Source organism: Athene noctua, chromosome 3, assembly GCF_965140245.1.
Source record: "Athene noctua chromosome 3, bAthNoc1.hap1.1, whole genome shotgun sequence".
Classification (NCBI taxonomy): domain Eukaryota; kingdom Metazoa; phylum Chordata; class Aves; order Strigiformes; family Strigidae; genus Athene; species Athene noctua.
In genome coordinates, this window is record NC_134039.1 from 27,169,137 (window position 1) to 27,187,785 (window position 18,649).

The following is an 18,649-nucleotide window of genomic DNA, read 5'->3' on the forward strand; positions in this document are numbered from 1 at the left end:
ACAGTCAGGGAGTTTCTGAGAAAACTGAAGAACAAAGGTAACTGGCCTGTGTCTGCCTTCCCTTTCTGTTGTCAGCACTCTGTGTCATTGCATAGGGAGAATCCTCTGTCTTCAGAGCCAGAGGATGTACAGTGTGCAGTATTTCTGATTCTCAAGAAGAGAATTGTGGCTTATAGATGTTCTTAGACTTCCAGGTCTTTTCATGTCCTAGTTTTGGCTGGAATAAAGTTAATTTTCTTCCTAGTGCTGTCTTTTGGATTTAGGATGAGCATGTTGATAACACACTGGTATTTTAGTTGTTGCTAAGAGTGTTTCCACTAAGTCAAGGACTTTTCAGCTTCTCACACCATCCCACCAGCAAGTAGGCTGGGGTGTGCAAGAATCTGGGAGGAAACACAGCCAGGACAGCTGACCCAAACTGGCCAGAGGGATATTCCATGCCATATGATGTCATGCTCAGTATATAAACGAGAGGGAAAGCTGGCTGTGGGTTGTTGCTTGCAAACTGGCCGGGCATTGGTCAGTGGATGGTTAGCAACTGCATTGTGCATCACTTGTTCTGTATGCTCTAATTCTTTTATTATTTTTTTCCCCTTCCTTTTCTTAAACTGCCTTTATCTCAACTCATGAATTTTATTCCCCCCCCCCCCCCCCCCAAGTCTCTCCTCCATTCCACTGAGAGTGAAGGAGAGTGAGCAAGCAGCTGTGTGATGTTTAGCTGCCTGCCAGGTTAAACCACAACATATCATTCATTACCTCTTTCATGAGCTGTCTCATATCACTCTCCCTTTTTTAACCTTACTTCCACAACAAATCTACACTGAGTTTGTCTGGCCTTCAATATCCCCTTGAAGGTCCAAAATTAAAGATGATGTTTTGGAACACTATTAGGACAAGGCATTACATGGTATCCTGGAAGGTTCTGGGTAGGTGGACAGATTGGTCACTGTGAGGTTTACCCTGATACTGTCCTGACATTGACCTGTAGTCTGACTTGGAACTGTGGTACATGAGGTTTTCCACTTGCTTTAGTGAACACTGAATCAGAATCTTGAGTGTTACATCTAAGTCTTTACATGGTGCTTGGACTCCAGGGTAAATTCTTCATGTAGCTAAGCTCAGCTGCATAGTATTAGTGACTGTGTTACATAATAGACATTAATAAAATGGGAAATTAGTAAATTCCTTAAGCATTATGATAAACCAGAACTGTGAAATAGAATGCAGGTTTAATTCCGGGGTCTGGAAGGCCTAATACTAGGTTCAGTCAGGTCCAGTATAGAAATAGGAACAGCATAGCAGTGCATATAGGCCTGACCTGGTTAAATATGTATACCTCTTTGATGTGGACAGCTGCTTAGCCTATCAGTTTAATGCAAGTTTTCTAATACAGGAAGGAACTTGCAGGCCCACCCAGTGCTGTTGAAATCTATACGTGTTCCCAAACTGTTTTTCGTCTCCAGCTCCTACGTGCAAAACTGAGTGTAAACCATGTGATCAGGGGAGTGCAGCCTCTTCGCAGAATGCTGGCACCAGTCCCAGCTGGGCGAGGTGCTGAAGCAAGGAGAGTCCTCTGAAGTAAGTTGCTGAAGCAGGGAGTGTCCAGGCCTGTGGCTTTTGATACTCCCTGCTTTGAAACGTTTACATGAGCTGTCAGAGCTGCCCTATTTCTAATCTGCAGAAGAAAACTGCTTTTAGATGTTATCTTCAGCAGGATTCTCCTTCCTTCTCCTCCTCCTCCTGTTGGACCATTTGGATGTGAGCGCCCAGTGTGTTCATGGATTGCACAGTGGGTTAAGGAAGACTAATAAATAGGCAGATTTGGCTCAAGAATTTTCTATTGCCTCCTTGAAAATTACAGTGATTTATTACACTTGTTAACTCTGGATATTCCACAGAGGCAACCTAGCACTAAGAGCAAAGACCTGCCAGTTCTATGTATCTGCTTTTGAAGATGTCTCCCTATTACATGAAAACACAAAGTAGCATCTACCAGGTTCAAGCCCTGGACATTTACTGTGTGTATATATATATGGTTGAGTTCTGGATCAGAGCATCTTTCCCTGCTTCCTCTTGTGATGTATGCAAGCAGCCTCTTGGCTGCTTGGTGAAGACAGTGGGTTTTTTTCGGAGAACCAGATATCAAGCTGCAACACAAGAGCCTATGACCATATCCTAGTAGAGCAACTTACCTGCAGCTTTGCAGGCTAGGGACTTTCTCAGCAGAACTGAAACTCCCTGGGAAATTTGTAGTAAAAAAGAAACAATGGAACAAAAGAGTGCATTTGCACAGCCTCTTCAGCCTCAGATCTCCTCACTGTGTAACCATTTTGATGTAAACATGAAACCATTGTCATTTGAATACTTGCAGCAACAGACATGCATTTGAGGACTGTATATTACCCTTGCTTAGGATATGACCTCAAGGGAGTAAAGGTGTGCCCAATGTGAATCAGAATGGGATTTCTTGTGATTGTAGTAAATTCTTTAAAATACCACTCGATCCATTTTAATCACTTTAACACTTGTTCTTGTAGCTTATTATCATGATCTGTGGAAATGGAAGATCAGCCTCACTTGCAGCTCTATCACTTAATCACAGGCAAATGACATGTTTTCTCCTTGCAGAGGTTGCTCCCCTAACTGTACTTCTTCAGGCAATTCATCTCTCATCAAATGCTGCAATTTGCTTTCCATGTTACTGCTCACTTGATGGGTTGAGAAATGATCAATGCCAGATGCACATTCCTTTCAGGCAGTAAATGCTCTTGCAGCAGTAAGTCATGTGCACCAGCTCCTTGTTTCATTAAAATCACATATGGTTTCCATTTATCCCTAACTGGTCTCACTTCAGCTCTGACATACTCTCTGAGTGGAATGTTTAGACCTGTGGCTCCTTCGAACAATTCCAAAGAGCTATGAGAAACCAGACCCTTGTCTGTCTCAGCCTGGCTTCCCCTCATCCTGTAGGTACTGTGTCTAGAAAGTACTTGATCTGGAAGCGAGGACTGAGTTAAATCTTTTTGCACAAATCTTATGTAGACCAAAAGAAAATGGAAAAGGTGTTTTAAGCTGAGCATCACCTGACCGGCTTTGAGTCATATGCTTGTTATTTTTATTCACTGTTTAAACTGGCTTTGGAAGTGCTTTTGTGTGTTGGTTTTGATAACCATCTTTCCAACACTGCTAGCCTTGGCTGAAAGCAGTTTGTTCTTTGGCAGTTGTCTATGGCACAAAATGAGGCAAAATGCACTTTGCTGAAAACATCCCTTGGAGAGAGGTGCAAGGCGACTCTCTATGGTGCTCTCTGTTCATGAGGCACTCCCTTCCCCTCACTCAAACTTGCATCACTTTTCCTTCCTTTACTGCCTATTGCCTTTTGCCGCTAGACTGAATTCAGCTTTCAGTAACTAGTTAAAAAATATTTAGGTGGAAAGTTTTAAAAAAAAAAAAAAAGGCCACAAAGGAGACAGAGATATGGCTAGTTGGCAGGAATGACATTGGTTTCTTTTTATTTTATCAGAGGTTTTGCAAAGCTGTAGGCATGCTTATTATATAGTCTCAGTGTCTCTGCTTACATCCTTAGCAAACCTAGAAAGTTTTGTTGATGCAAGCTGTGAGACTAACTTAATGATGCGTGTGAACTCCTGTGACTCAACTTACTCTGTGCCTGTTCTAGCTAATCTCTTGGGCCTACCTGTCTTCCCTAAATTTAGTAGGTATAATAGCTAGTAGCAACAGATGTAGTGTTTTTTAATTTTTAGTTCCTTTAGCTTTGTGTTTATCACAAGGTATTTCCTGAAGCTAGTTTCCCTTGGCATGAAACGTACCATCTACACATTGATCTAAAAGATTCTGTTTGTATTGTAAATGGATACAAATGAATTTTAGATTCCTCCTTTCTTCCTAATCCTTTCAGCCTCTCCTCCATCCTCCCAACAGACTATCTATGTATGATGGGAAAACCAAGGGAGCTAACACCAGGACTAAGATGCAGGAGCAGTGCTGGGCAGCTGAAGAGTCTTCAACCAAATTGTGTATAGGAACCTGACTGAAATGTATAGAAGAGAATTTGCAGTTTTTTATCTAACAGAGATCTCTTCTTTCTCTCTGATTCTAACATATTTCAAAGGGAACTTACGCTTCTGTGGGGTGAGATGTACCATGTAGGGAGGGAGAAAAATGCTTGCTACTGCTGCCATCAGAAAAAATGTATCCAGTTAATAAGCTATAGGTGAAATGCCAAGCACAAGCCAAGTTCTGCTTTTTTTAATGAAACCTTACCTCTTTAATTTGTGGTCTGTTGAGAGGATTAACTTTCTCCCAAGTAAAGCCCTTCCTAGAGTGGTTTATACCTTTTGAAGTGATGTGAGATCTGATGCAATCATAGTTTGGTATGAAAGAGTTGTATCACTCCTTATTTTGCAGTGTTGGAAATAAAGCAGTAGAGTGTGTTGCACAGACTCTGTGGCAAGGAAATGTGCAGGGATGGGAAACCTGGTTAATACTTAGAAAGTGCAATTGTGATCGGTTTTTATAGACAGCTTGGGCCGCGTGAAGCCACTTAATTGGTTTTCGGGTGGCCTTCAAACAGCCTTGCTATGCCACAGACAGGAAAGGTTTTTGGGATCTGTAAAACAAAGGCCAAAACTAAATGTGATAGTTCTGGTTAGAAAATGGGAAGGAAAGATACCTGGTTGTCTTGCCTTCCTGGTTTTATTTAGACTTTTATTATTAGTCAAAACGTTCCAACATGCTTGCTGAAGTAAGCACAAGTCCTTTCCAATGTGATATTTATGTGGCAACTGACTGGTGGAGGTGATTGGTGTCAAGAAGGTGCTCTTTTGTAGTCAGTGTTCCTCAGAGCACTGTGAAAAGACAAGAGGTCAAGATCCAGACTGCCAGTAATGGGAACTGGTGTGTTGGTGAGGGGTATGAGAGGAAGGCAGCTAGCAGTGAACCTCTTACTTCACTACCTCTTTTTGCTTTCTTGATGAGGTTCTTCGGTGATGCTGTGTACCAGCACAGCTGGATTTGGTTTCTTCCAAAGCAAATCAAACGAAGTTTGCTTTGCGCTTGTGGCTTTGGCTGGAGGATGCATGATGGAACGAGGCAGGAGGAAGCATGCTATTGTGTTTTTTCAGCCTTCTCGTGCTTTGTAAGAAGCCTTCAAATTCAATACTCCAATTTGTAAAAGAATTCTCTCTTGGTTACGTAGGAGGAGGTGACTTTCAGTACAGACAGATCATCAGACTGGGGACTTATACCTATTTTTCTCTCTCTTCATGAATCCGCTGCTGTCATCAGCATTTCCCTCTATGTTCTGCTTTGCTGTGGAAGGGGAGAAATGGGTGAGGTGACAGACTGCTTTCTTTGTTCCCCTTTCAAAGTAGGCCCCTTGCTGCTCATACAAGCCTACAGCCACCAGGTAATTTAATCGAGTTTCCCAAGAGGCTGCAAATAGCAGGGACAGACTTCCATTCCAAAGGACACAATCCGATTGTAGTTATCGTCCTCTATATCTAGGGAAGCCAAGGGCGTTGGTAATAATTGCTAACAGATCAGCCAGGGGAGTGGGAAAAGGAATGCAGCTCATGAGATAGAGTGAGCAAGACAGACACAGCAATTCAGTCTTTTTAGCAGCACCATCAGCACCAATGCTAGAAAATCTGTGTGTAAAAGCATCCTGCCTTGACCAGGTTAGGAGATACCCCCATAAATTCCAGAATTAACTAATACCTCAGCAGTGTGTTATGTATGCTCAGGAGTCTTAAACATACCAGCTGCCTTAGCCCTGCATGATGTAAGCCCTCCAGCATGTACCAGCACAGTAAGGAGGTTTTGGGAAACGGGCTGATTGAGAGAGCTACTAGTAAAGTTGGTAAAAAGTTCTCAGTAAGTTGCTCTTGGAAGTGAGCCCTTTTATAGTCTTTGAATGAATAAAACGGCAACCATCTTCCTTGTCATGCTCTGTGTCTAGTGTTAAGGCACCATTTCCAAGTGCACTATTTCCAAGGCTTGAAGAATGGTGGATTCTCCAATTCTTCCAAGGGCTCTCCCGCTGTCAATTCATTTGAAAGAAGGGAAAGATGTTTAGGAACTGTGGTAGCACCTGAGAAGGGCCTGGTAGGGAATGGGGCCCATTCTCACAAAAAGGTGTTGGATTCATTAGCTCATCTCAAGTGCATCTATACCAATGCAACAAATGGGGAGCCTGAAGCCATGATGCATAATGAGAATTATGACATAGTAGCTATAACAGAAGTGTGGTGGGATACATCATACAACTGGAGTGCTGCAACTAATGGCTACAAGCTCTTCAGGAAGGATAGACAGGGAAGGAAAGGTGGTAGCGTGGCCCTATATGTAAGAGAATGCTATGACAGCTCAGAAATCAAGTATAGTGATAACAGGGTTGGGAGTGTGTGGATTAGGTTAAGGACCAATAAAGCAGATCTTGCTGTGGGAGTCTGCTATAGACCCCCCAACCAAAGCAGTGAGGTGGATGAAGCTTTCTATGGACAGTTGGGAGAAATCTCACGGTCACTTGCTGTTGTTCTTGTGGGTATCTGCTGGGAACACAACACAGCAGAGAGGGAACAATCCAGGAGGTTCCTGGAATGTGTGGAGGATAACTTCCTCACACAGCTGGTGAGTGAGCTGACCAGGGAAGGTGCCCTCCTGGACCTGCTGCTTGTGAACCGGGAAGAGCTTGTGGGTGAGGTAAAGGTTGGAGGCCATCTAGGGTGCAGTGATCGTGAGTTTTCAATCCTTTGAGAAACAAAGGTTAGTAAAACTGACACCTTAGACTTCCGCAGGGCTAACTTTGACCTGTTCAAAAGACTGATTAACAAAATCCCTTGGGAGGCTGCCCTGAAGGAAATGGGAGTCCAGGAAGGTTGGACATACTTCAAGAGTGAAGTATTAAAGGCACAGGAGCAGGCTATTCCCATGTGCTGTAAACAAGCAGGTGGGGAAGGAGACCGGCCTGGCTAAATAGGGACCTTGGGCTGGATCTCAAGAACAAAAGGGGCATCTATTGCTTTTGGAAGAAGGGCCAGGTCTCTCATGAAGACTATAAAGATGTAGTGAAGTTATGCAGGGAGAACATTAGGAGAGCCAAAGCACAGCTAAAGCTCAACCTGGCCACAGCTGTTGAGGATAATAAAAAATGTTTCTATAAATTCATGAACAATAAAAGGAGGATTAGGGAAAATCTCCCTCCTTTATTGGATACAGAAGGAAACATGGTAACAAAGGATGAGGAAAAGGCTGAGGTGCTCAGTGCCTACTTTGCCTCAGTCTTGAGCAGTGGAACTGGCTGTTCCCTGGACACCCAGCCCCATGATCTGGGAGATGGGGAGGGGAAGCAGATTGAGGTCAGCACAGTTGAAGAGGAGGTGGTCAGAGACCTGCTACACCACTTGGAGGCACATAAGTCTGTGGGATTGGATGGGTTACAACCAAGGGTGCTGAGGGTGTTGGCAGATGTGCTCGCCAAGCCACTTTCTATGATTTACCTGAAGTCATGGCTAACTGGGGAGGTCCCACTGGACTTGGAGGGTGGCAAATGTGACATCCATTTACAAGAGAGGCAGAAAGGAGGATCCAGGAAACTATAGACCTGTCAGTCTGACCTTGGTGCCAGGGAAGGTCATGGAGCAGGTCATCTTGGGTGCCATTACAAGTCGTATAGTGGACAACCAGGGGATCAGGCCTAGTCTAGTGTGGGTTTATGAAAGGCAGGTCCTGCCTGACAAACCTGATCTCCTTCTACGTCAGGGCGACCTGCTTATTGGATGAGGGAAAAGCTGTGGATGTTGTTTACCTTGACTTTAGTAAGGCCTTTGAAATGGTTTCCCACAGCATTCTCCTGGCAAAACTGGCTGCTTGTGCCTTGGATGGGCACACGCTTTGCTGGGTATAAAACTGTCTGGATGTCTGGGCCCAAAGAGTTGTGGTGAACAGAGTTAAATCCAGTTGGTGGCTGGTCACGAGTGGTGTCCCCCAGGGCTCGGTTTTGGGGCCACTCCTGTTTAACATCTTTATTGATGATCTAGATGAGGGGATCGAGTGCACCCTCAGTCAGTTTGCAGATGACACCCAGTTGGGTGGGAGTGTTGATCTGCTCGAGGGTAGGGAGGCTCTGCAGGGAGGCCTGGACAGGCTGGAGCGATGGGCTGAGGCCAACTGGAGGAGTTTCAATAAGGCCAAATGCCGGGGGCTGCACTTGGGCCACAACAACCCCCAGCAGTGCTACAGGCTTGGGGAGGAGTGGCTGGAGAGCTGCCAGTCAGAGAGGGACCCGGGGTTGTTGATTGACAGCTGGCTGAACAGGAGCCAGCAGCGTGCCCAGGTGGCCAAGAAGGCATCAATGGCATCCTGGCTTGCATCAGCAATAGCGTGGCCAGCAGGGACAGGGAAGGGATCTTACCCCTGTACTCTGCACTGGTGAGGCTGCACCTCGATTCCTGTGTTCAGTTTTGTGCCCCTCACTACAAAAAGGACATTGAATGACTTGAGCGTGTCCAGAGAAGGCAACAAAGCTGGTGAAGGGTCTGGAGCACAGGTCGTACAAGGAGCGGCTGAGGGAACTGGGGGTGTTTAGTCTGGAGAAGAGGAGGCTGAGGGGAGACCTCATCGCCCAATACAACGACCTGAAAGGAGGTTGCAGAGAGCTGGGGATGAGTCTCTTTAACCAAGTAACAAGTGATAGGACAAGAGGGAATGGCCTCAAGTTGCACCAGGGAAGGTTTAGACTAGATATGAGGAAGCATTTCTTTACAGAATGGGTTGTTGAGCATTGGAATGGGCTGCCCAGGGAGGTGGTGGAGTCCCCATCCCTGGGGGTGTTTAAGAGTTCGGTCAACCTAGCACGGAGGTATGTGGCATAGTTGGGAACTGTCAGTGTTAGATTAATGGTTGGACTGGATGGTCTTCAAGGTCTTTTCCAACCTAGATGATTCTGTGATTCTGCTGGGGGTTGTTTTTGCTGTCCTGTTCCTCATGTAATTAGTGGCCTTGGAATAGAAGAAGCCTTTCTTCAGCCTCCTGGTTATGTTGCTGCTCCCCATATATTTTATTTTGCCACTATTTGGATGTCATAGAATGGACTGGGAGAATAACTTATCCCCTATGTCTCCATCGGTAAAAAACATGAAAACTCCACATCCTTCACTTAAACATAGTAAGCATGCATGTTAGCCAAATCTCTCACTTAAAAATACTCATATTGCACACCATTAAAATAAATCCTTGAAACAATAATGGGAAGTGTAGCATTTGTTACTCTCCTGAGCCATTAATGATAATTGATCACAAGGGAAACGGGTTTGGAACAAATCCTGGTCTCTAAGGGGTGTGTGCCTTCACTTAAAATGCTGTTTATGGATGACAACCAGCCCACTTGAATGAAAGCATCTGGTTCTCATGGTGCAGTTGGGCATGCAACTGGGATTCGTGGTGATAGTTTGTGCCTGTGCCGCTGCCTTCTCGTTAACGGAAGGTGACATTTGTGATAGTGCTGCCATCTAGTGGCTGGCCCTGATAGAGTACACAGGCTTGGTTAAGCTATGACACTACACATGTAATAGCTAGTTTGTGCCTGAATGAAATGACTTGGTAATTACAAGTCTTTTCACCACGTTGTTTCCTCAGCTTGGCTAATGCTTGTCTTAATCTCACATGTCCACTTCCCTTGCATCATCATTGCCTGTTTGTCTACTCCTTGCCTCATGGAAAGAATGCCCTCTGCTATCTCAGCTGTAAAGCCAGTGTCTCCTTCTGCTTTAGGCTTATTATTTCTATGAATCCTTGAGAAAATGGCCACAGAATAAGGGATAAAGTTAAAGAGCACTTGTGTTAGATATGTGTACACTTGGGCAAATAAATTGCATATAAGGCCTTCTCCTTCTATGCCCATTCCAATTTGTTTGCCTTTATAAGAACCCATCCAGTGACATTTGGAAAAGACATGATTTTTGTATGTATTTCTGTGTATACAAGCACATACAGACAGTTTGTACCACCCTAGAGATGCCAGTGAAATAAAATTAGCTGCTTTCACTATACTAGTCCTGTGGCAAATCTGAGCCATCTCTGTTTTCCTAAGCAGTAAGCTAGTTTACATTTTAAAAACAAAAAAAGGTCAGGGGAAAATAGATAAATACATTAAGAATTTATGATACGTTGTTAGATGAATCCTCAAACACAGCAGGTTGTTATTTTCTTAATATATATTTTTTTTTTAATATCAGCTAAATATCTTGTTTTCTTTCTTGGCCTCCCTCATTTTTTTTTAATCATGTCAAATGCTGACATATGCACATATGTCTTCTCCTCTTTGAATCATGGTATGGCTGCCATGCTTATCTTACCAACATTTATATCCTCATCTAAATTAACTTTTCATAAATAATTACTAATCACTCATGAGACCTTGCCAACTGCTCCAATCCCACAAAGTGACCCAACCTGAAACCCCAAAGTACTGAGAAACATTCATCTCAAGAGTATTTTCATAGGCAGTACTTCAAAGGAATTGTGGTTTGAAAATATGGAGCTATTTTGGTGACCACTTGTGTGGGATAAAGTTTCTCATCAGTAATAGCAGGACTGTAATCGAGCTTCAGGGAGAAGGAAGGAGTTCAGGGGAGCAGTCACAACACCTTTTGCCTCATTCTGCTCAAGCAGTCCCCAGAAGTAAACAGTTGGCTTCGTTAACATAACACGGACTGAATTTGCAGCAGAAATACTGTAAATTTCTGATAATTTGCAGAGGATGAAAAATTTCTTTGGCAAGTATGCATGATTTCTGCTCAGTTAGGAGGAATGTTATTTATCGTCTGACCAGGTGTAAAGAGTGGTCCAGCAGAGTAACTGATGAGCAGTGCCTTGAAGGAGCAAAGATAGGAACTGAGGAACCGTGCTGCAGATCTGCAGCTTGGAGTTCTGTTCTGGACAGATTAACCAGTGGCTCTCATGCGGGGAAGCTTAGGATGATGAAGCTGGACACGCAAGAGCAACCTTTGAGTGGTCCTGTCCATCCATATTTCTCTTGTTACTCAGATGCATCTAATCCTCAGGGGGTGGGAATTTAGACTCACAAAATACAGGTGTAGATTTAAGTTGGAGAATCCTCTGCTTCCTGGTGAACAGCTTAACTTTAACATGGGAAAAATGAAGCAGGGTGGGTTCTCTGTTCATTCCTAGCTTTTTGGTAAAGGAAGGAACTTACCTAGAAAAGTTACCATTTGGGTGATAAAGGCAACTTCTCTGAGATACAGAGGTCTTGACCCATTTACAAAAGGCTTGAAGTGACAGTCCACACTAAGGTTTTTCATCGTTTTTCTAGGTGTATTTGCTAGGACAGTTGTTCTTATCTAACTTTACTGGGGAACAATAATACAAAAATACAGATCCTTCCACCTGTTAGCAAGGGCAGCATTAGTTGAAATTGCGACACTTACATGCTAGTATAGATGCACATTTTGAATTTTTGGTCCTGTTATGAAGCTATTGGTTAGTCCATAAATCAAAGCTGATTCTGAGGTAGCTGTGCTATTATAAGTTAAAGAGCTGCCAAGCTAGCAGTGAAGTACGTGAAGAAAATGGATTTTAGATATTTTGTCAGCAATTGGGAATGTGCCTGTCATCTTTTATGCTAAGTGCGTTCTGTTTTGAAAACCCTAGTGTTTTGCAGTACTGCCTTTTCGTATATTTCCTCTCATTGTCAATAAGATATAAGATTTTATTGCTGATTTCAGATGTGTTGGGCAAACACAAGGTTTTTAATTTTCAGTATATCAGGTATGCGGTAGGTGAAGATAAGACTTTTGACACCCTTTGCTACAGACTCCAGCATTAGTGAAGTGCCCTAGAATTCCCAAAGCCTTAAATAAACTGTTCTTTCTCACTGACCCTTAGGCAGTCTGGTTTTTGTAGCTTCACTGGTGGTTGTGATGGTTGGGGGCAACAAATGGAAGAATCTAGTACTTTCAAGATATTTGCAGGCCTCAAGGACATGCTTCAATATAACTACTAAATTTTTAAGAAGAAAGTAAATTGAAGTCTGAACAACTTGTTAAATAGAAGAATCAATAAAATTGTACTGGCTTTTAGTGCCATTGGATAATAGAAGTTTGAAAAAAACCCCTAAGAATTAAGTTTTAGCATCACTAAGGGTTTGTTGGTCCTTTGAATCAAAGCCGGCAGGACTATCTTACCTAGTTTAAAATTTATTTGACAAGTCTGGCTGAAGCACAGGATATGAATCAGAGCAGAATGAGTTTGTCTTCACACCATCTTCAGGGAACAAGTTCCAGGAACTGGTGTGTATAACCAGACCTATCTCTTCCTTTAAATTTGTTCTTCAGGTTATTCAGTAAGCTGTGATAAGCTTTTTGCCTCATTAGTTTGGTCTAGGTAGTGAACAAAAACTTATCCTCCTCTTCTTCCCATTTCTTCTGGTGGGGTTCTTCAACTGTTTGAAACCTAAATGAACTAAGAAGCAACAAGGTGCTTGTTTAATGTCCTATATACCTAGCAAAATGGATCCCTGAACTTTGTTGCTGCTTTCAGATAGTGCCATAGTGCAAATAACAACTCATTGGTTGTTCTGCTTTTGCAAAGGAGTACCTCCATCTCTTTGTCTCCCTTCTGTGCCTTCTTACTTTTTAATGAATTCTTTTCTGTGATGTGTTAATATGATACATTCAGCAAAACAGATGAAATACTGCAGAAGATTGCTGTGAAAGCAGTACCTCTGTCTTGTGCAGGGAGGTACGGTCACGACCTTCGTAGGCTCAGAGGAAATGATGTTTGTGGTCTGTTTTAGTTACTGGTTTTCAGTTGTCTGGAACCATTGGGCCATATATTTAGCAGAGGTGTGTTGTTTGCAGCGGTATACCAATGTAAGCTTTATGCAAAAATAGCTGATATCTCCTCTTCCACAAAAAGCGGGTTCTAGGGGATTTATGTATAACTATATATTGTCAATTCTGGTTTGACTATGTTGCATTCTTTGGATTATTCTACTGGAATAAATTGAGAGGAAAGTTGGCCTGGACTTTTGTTTTATTTTACAGAATAATTTATCTAAGTGGATTTTTTTGAAGTGGAGGATCTAGCTAAATGTTGTGTAAGTAAAGTAGTTTGTAATTTGTTGTATTTTTCTTCTCTTACGACAGTGATTCGAGCTAAGGTTGTGGGGAAGAAGCTCATGAAAGATGGACCATTTGGAACTATGCGGTACACAGTCAAGCAGATGAAGGTACATTTGCAGACATTTCATGTAGGCTTGTAGATATTATAATGATTCTAATTAACATGTAATAATGAACGTACTTTGCATCCTTAAAATAACAGCACCTCATGTTGGTCAGTCAGAGTGGAAGGTAATGAGCAATTGGTAGAAATTTGTCTGGAGAAGGGAAAGGAACAGAAGAGGTCATTCCTTACATACAGTGCTTAATACCTAAATTCTTCCTTTATTTTTAAATTTCTGGTAGTAAAAGATGCCAGATGGGCTTCTCTAGATACTGGAGTTGTGTTTGTGTTCAACGTACACAGTGTTAGAGTGGAGATGCAAGCTTTTCCATGCAGCGCTTTCATTAAATTCAAGATGGTAGGGGGTCTGCCAGCCTTGGGAGAGTGGTCTTTCATCTCTTCTTTCCTTGCATTCTTTGTGACCACCAGTTAGTGATGACATTTTTTTAATATCTACGAACAAATCAAACTTGTAGAGTGATGTCTTTATATAAAGCTAAACCAAACACTGCAGCTTTCAAATATCAATAGCTCAGAGCTGTACAGTATTGACTCTGAGATGAAGATCTCCTACACCAGTTGCTTGGTTTCTCTAGTTCCTCCCTTTAGAGTTCTAATTCTTTGCTGCACAACCTGCACTCAGTCTGCTGCTTTGGACTTAGTTTTTTTGATTAACCCCCTTGTTATGTAATGCTAAAAATCAGCCCTAAATTGTTTTTCTTGGCTATGCCATTCGAGTCATAAGACTGGTTTATGTCTTTTTTTAAAAAAAAAAAAAAGTGAAAAGCTTGGCAGAGACTGCAGAAATCTGAAACATAGGTTCAGAAAAAAACATTCACTTGCCTGTCTTGTAACAGTAACTCTCTTTATAAGGCAGTTTATAGCTAAGCCTGAGATCTGGGAGAAAGCCTGTTCCATAAGATGTTGCAAAACTGTGCATGTAGCCAAATCTGGTCCTGGCATGGCTCTTCCGCTAGAGTGGAATGCTTGCACTTTCAATAAGAGGGCATGAGGTGCTGGATTTACTAATTTCCTTAATCTTAAAAATTTCTTTTTAAGATTCGAAACAAAATATCTATGTTGATTAACTTGTATTTGTAAAAACAGAAAGGCAACAGTGAGATAATGCTGCACTCTTTTTTTTTTTTTTTTTTTTTTTTTTTTTTAATGGCTGTCCCTGACCTCAACTGTTCTTGTCTAGTTTTGTCATGTTCTAGCTCAGCAAGTGTACCCTGCTTCACAAAACTCTTCAACATCCACATGCTGCAGTGGCTTCATCAGCTTTTATGATGTTGTCCAGTCTGTCCAGGTTCCCTACTTTACCTCCTATTCAGTTCCAAGAGTTTGGTGCTTTCTGTGGTGATCTAGAATAACAGTAGTCCCCAAAATTTAAAAAAAAAAAAAAAAAAAAAAGATAACGCTAGACTCTCTCCTAACTAATGATGCAGCCTGCCCTATTGTCAGCCAATGAACTGCAGTGTCAGAGATCTCTGGAACAGCATTAAGCATTCCTCCTCTGACCTAGGAGCCTGCAGCAGTGTCCCTGCTATGAACACAAAAGGCTTCTGTGTGTCTGCTGGCATGGGGAGGAGCATAAGCCCACAAGGTGAGCAAGTTGAGTGGAGCAGCAGCCACTCTAATGTCAATAGACACCATTGTATCAATCTTTAAATAAGGCATGTGAGTCTGTCCTGGCTGTTTTCATTGGGCTACTTACTCTGCAGCACAGGGCCAGGGTGTTTACAGCAGATACTGTAGTAATCTGCAATGTCCTTGTGCTGAAACCACAAGAGAACAAAAAAAATCCTTTTTGCAGGAGCAGTTCCACAGTGTTTTGTTAGGAAGCTACATGTCCAACAAATGAAAGAGTGATTTTTAAAGGGGAAATCATGTGCTGGTCAAACTGCCTCTCTGCCTGCTACATAGATGGTGGGCTGGTGAGATGTTGCATTGTACATTTAACTGTGACCTTTGGCGGGATGGAAACTGAAGCAAAAGTTCACTAGAACTGGAATGTCTGGAGAACATAGTTCTTGGTAAATAAACAAACTGAGTGTCTTCTTTGAAAGCCTGCTGTCTTTCTGCTGAGCTTAGAGACTTCAGTATAAAGAGAGGTTCAGCTCCTTACAGTGGGGGAGATCAGAATGATGCAGTACATCTTTCTTGCTCTCCCCAGTGAAAGCTGACTGACCTCCTCCTGAAAAGAAGACTAAGGAGGCCTATGGCTCTGCACAGTTGCATGGGAGCAACTCTGAAGATAAAACTACCATGTCAGTAGTTTTTGACCACCTATAAACCCATCTGCAGATCAAAAATAAACAAGCCATTTAGTCTATCAGTGTGTACTGAATTCCCTGTGAAAAGCATTGAGAGCCTTAAAAGGCAACAAACAACCTTTGTGTTTCTTTCATGGGTTCTTTGGAGCTTGCTGTGGCTGATTCTTGCTCTCACTAACAGTCCCAAACTAGTTGCTGAATTTCACAACTAATCTAGCTTGGGGCCTGGACTGGAGCACAAGGTCAGCCCACAGGCACAGAACAGTGCCAGGCTTTCTAGTGTTCAGATTTGTTTTCTGAAAAGTTCCTGTGCTCTTTAAAGCAATCTCTGCCTCCCTGCACTGTGGGGATATTTCAAGATCACGTGCCAAAAATCTGCACAGGACTGATCTAACCCCTGCATGTTCTGTGACGCTGCAGTGCATTCTGAGAATGACCCAAACCTATTTTAGGAAGCTGCAAAAAAACAAGGAAATAAGATATTTCTACTCCATGTGTGCAAATAGTCCTGGTTGACCATGGCAGCACTCTGCACAGGCTGCCAGAAGCAAGAAGTTTTTCCTTGGTTTGTTGCTAATGTGTAAAATGAGTCTGTGGGGTGAAACGTGATAGTCTCAAGAGGGAATAAGTGGGGTGGGATTAATTTAGTTTAATTTTAGACAGACTAAAATGAGGTATTGAGTCTTTCCGTCTCTCTTGATTGTCTATGGAGAGAGACAGGAACCACCAAAGTGTAATTCACCCCACCAGTTGCAGACAGCTATTTTAGGATAGGCTAAGTTGTTCTGGAGCTGTCTGTTCTTGGTGTTTGACTAGACAGGATGCCTAATTCATATGAAGAACCTAAACTTTAGGTGGCTGATAGTTAGGCAAGGTAACCCCAAACCTTGGTATCTGGTGTGACCTCACATGGGAGGGATAGAAGGCAGGATATTGTATTACAAGGTGAAGTTAATCATGCGGCGGGAATCACCACAGGATTTGCATGTGCATTTCTGAGGCAGTATGGGAGCTGCTGAGGGGAATGCTGACACAGCTGGAAATGGAGTAGCATGAGCAGACATCAGTCAGCATGTGACACTTGCTAATATCTTGTTCCCTGTCATTATGCTTCTGAAAATACAGATTTGTGGCACAGGAGGACTCCAAGGGTAGCAGTTAGGGCAAAGGCTAGCTTTATGGTTGACTTTCTTCTGACTGGTCTAATAGCACTTCCAGGATATTTTGTGCATCCAAAAATAATGCTTTTGTTTTATTTCTTTTGGAAGAGGGCATCTGTAGAAGATTTCTCCCTTGCCAAATTTTCTTTTTTCTCCCCTGAGAACCAAGGTCATGGTCAATTTTCCTTAGTCATCAGAGAATGAGGCAGGCCCTTTCTGCCTCCAGCACTAGGTCTATTAGCGTGACAGTTGCTGGCACTGATGAAGGTCACTGAGAGGTGAGTTGAAGTGCTTTTTGAGAGGCTGAGTGTGCTTTCTTCAGCAACCCTGACAGTGGTGTCCCTGATGGTTATGTGAACAGGAAATTAGGTCCAGAAGTTGAAAACCAAACCCCAGTTCAGCATCACTAGTTACTTCATAGGCAGTTACATTGAGTTTGATGCAGAAGATGTGAGTGACAACTGTAAGGGTCCTGTAGGAAGGGCCTGAGCAGCTTCTCAGAGGAGTGATTATTCTAGCCTGTAGCCCTTTCTGCAAGGGGGAGAATGGGCTCAAAGCATGCCTGTGCACGTGTAGACTTTATAGCAGATACTTAATTAGCCCAACACTGCTTGGAGCTTAGCACTCTGAGAGGCAGATCACTTGTACTGCACATGCACAACATACAACTCTCTGCAATGTAGATAATGCATTGCCTGGAGAGACTGGGCAGCCCCAGCTTTTATCTTAGCTAGTCTTATCTGCTTAGATACTGTTATCATAGCTTCTTGATGTGACACCCACTAGAATGGGGTCTGAACACATGATCTTTATTCCATGTGCCTTTCCTCACAGTACCCTTTGGAAGCAAGGCAGAGCTGCTCTACTGATGAGGAACAAAAGTGTACTGAGGGCTAAATAACATCTAAGGACAGACAGGATGCTCATGCCAGAACCTAGATCTCCAGCTGTCTTGAGCATATTTGGAAGATCTTGAGTAGATCATCCATACCAAGAAAATAGCATGGATAAAGTAGAGATTAGGCAAGGTTCAGCTCTTCCATGTTCATTGAAAGACTTTGCTCGCTTATGGACACAGTGGTGTATTCCAAACATAATCTGTGAGCTTTTGTTGATACAGTATGATTAATTTTTAAAAAACACCTCCTTTGCATATTTGCTGGGTGTAGAAGGAAGGCTGGAAAATGCAAACTCTTTAGCATGTCTTCTACTTTACACAATAGTGCTATTACTGAGTTGTCATGCTATTTTAAGATTATGCTGATTGGGGTAATATAACTAAGGGGGAAAAAAAAAAACAACCTGGAAGACATTCTGTGGATGCCCAGAAGATAGTTTGACCTCTCAGCATACAGAATTAGTAGGTGGTTTTTGCATTTTTATATTCAATACCTGGGCCTAGCATAGAATCTGTAAATCGACAGACATAATTTCAGAAAGAAAAAGCTTTGTTGATTTTAAAGGAGCTGGGGTAATAGTGAAATACCCTGGGATAATAGGGGACTTCAAGAAATAGAATGCAGCCTGGAAGAGAATACCACAGTTTAGGTGACGCAGCAGCAAGGATCTATAGCTCTGAGTTTGGGATTTTTTTGTCCTCTTTTGCCTCACTTTAATATTTGCAGATAAACTGAACATAAATGTGCTCTCTATCAATAAGGCTGACAGAGAAAAGGATAGGCTGGAAAATGCTATGAAACTGTGATTCTCTGACTTACTGTTTTCCATTAGCTTTTAAATATTGACCATTCACAGAATCACAGAATCATCTAGGTTGGAAAAGACCTTGAAGATCATCCAGTCCAACCACTGGCCTAAAACTGGCAGATTCCAAATACACCATATCCCTAAGTGCTAAGTCAACCTTACTCTTAAACCCCTCCAGGGATGGGGACTCCACCACCTCCCTGGGCAGCCCATTCCAATGCTCAACAACCCATTCTGTAA

General features: G+C 42.6%; 2 protein-coding genes across 2 annotated transcripts in view; one reads left to right on the forward strand and one right to left on the reverse strand.

Moving 5' to 3' along the window:
* SYN3 (synapsin III) overlaps positions 1-18,649 on the reverse strand; it is a 210,696-nt gene that overhangs the window by 130,645 nt on the left and 61,402 nt on the right. The gene's annotated exons all lie outside the window — the stretch shown is intronic.
* The window catches only part of TIMP3 (TIMP metallopeptidase inhibitor 3), a 42,291-nt gene that overhangs the window by 15,705 nt on the left and 7,937 nt on the right, over positions 1-18,649 (forward strand). The window contains exon 2 of the mRNA XM_074902392.1: positions 13,188-13,270. Coding sequence (XP_074758493.1) covers positions 13,188-13,270 — 83 coding nt within the window. The remainder of the gene's footprint in view (positions 1-13,187; positions 13,271-18,649) is intronic.